This window comes from Colobus angolensis, unplaced genomic scaffold, assembly GCF_000951035.1.
Source record: "Colobus angolensis palliatus isolate OR3802 unplaced genomic scaffold, Cang.pa_1.0 Scaffold51, whole genome shotgun sequence".
Taxonomy (NCBI): domain Eukaryota; kingdom Metazoa; phylum Chordata; class Mammalia; order Primates; family Cercopithecidae; genus Colobus; species Colobus angolensis.
Window position 1 is genome coordinate 13358568 of NW_012118599.1, and position 1161 is coordinate 13359728.

The following is a 1161-nucleotide window of genomic DNA, read 5'->3' on the forward strand; positions in this document are numbered from 1 at the left end:
TGATCCGCCCGTCTCGGCCTCCCAAAGTGCTGGGATTACAGGCTTGAGCCACCGCGCCCGGCCGGAATACTTTAAAAAAAGTAAGGGCTTTATTAAATATGTAATTAAAGGATTCCAATCCTGAAAATCATTAATATCTGGACAGAAAATGAAGATGCTCCAAAAAGAGGCTTATATTTCATGACCAACAGAAGTGAAGTTTACTAATGAATATGACATTCGGTATAAAAGCAGTGGAGCTTCTAACTGAGTTGGGATGTCAGATAGAGATTATCAGTGAACACGGGTCACCTTTATAATCAAGAAAGATGCTTTTAAGATAGAACAATCAAGTAGTTTGAAGTTCCCAAATGTATCCTTGAAATTTGGGCCCTGTTCTCCAAGTGCAACTGATCATTTCCCTGACCAAGCCAATACAGGGCAAGGGTCTAACCTTCTCCTGGGAACTGGAATGTATCAGCTGTAGGCAAAGGATCTGCGCTGAGCTATCTTGTTTCTGAGGTTGGTACTGTATTTTCTCCCAGAGTAATAGGTACTGGTAGTCTAAGTCAGAGTCTATCCCAGATGGAAGAGCTCAGATGCCTACTACTTTTAGAACAAAGACAAGGCATAAGTCTCTTCGGAGAAGATGAGCTAGAAAAGAACTCACCATTCTGTCTGGATTCCAGAAGTATTACAGTTCTTGATAACAGTAAATGCATCATGGCTCATCTTGTGAGCATCATAGCGGGTAAGGGCACAGCAGCGGCGCAGGCTGCTGAGGCGTTTGTCTCCTTGTACACGAATGCTCACAGCCAGCTGGGTGGCTACCCTGTCATTCTGTGGGTGGGAAGGGATGGAGACCAGAAATAAAGTTATGAGGAGCATCTGAATTCTAGGTACTGAATTGCAGGAGAGGAAATTAAAAGAACCAGGGTGACAATGGTTTGGAAACAGTAGTTTAGAAGTCAAGAATAAAGGTAAACTGAGTTCTGCAAAGAGTAAAGATAAAATATAAAAAAGAGAAGCCAGGCATGGTGGCTCACGCCTGTAATCCCAGCACCTGGGGAGGCTGAGGTGGGTAGATCACCTGAAGTCAGGAGTTCGAGTCTAGCCTGGCCAACATGGCGAAACCCCATCTCTACTGAAAAATACAAAAAACCAGCCAGTCATGGTGGCAGG

The 1161-nt window shown here is 44.1% G+C and overlaps 1 protein-coding gene across 3 annotated transcripts in view; it reads right to left on the reverse strand.

The window, feature by feature from the left end:
• Window positions 1–1161, reverse strand: part of POLH (polymerase (DNA directed), eta) — a 37362-nt gene that overhangs the window by 3251 nt on the left and 32950 nt on the right. For all 3 annotated transcript variants that reach the window (XM_011960358.1, XM_011960359.1, XM_011960360.1), the window contains one exon: window positions 650–819. In XM_011960358.1, coding sequence (XP_011815748.1) covers window positions 650–819 — 170 coding nt within the window. The remainder of the gene's footprint in view (window positions 1–649; window positions 820–1161) is intronic.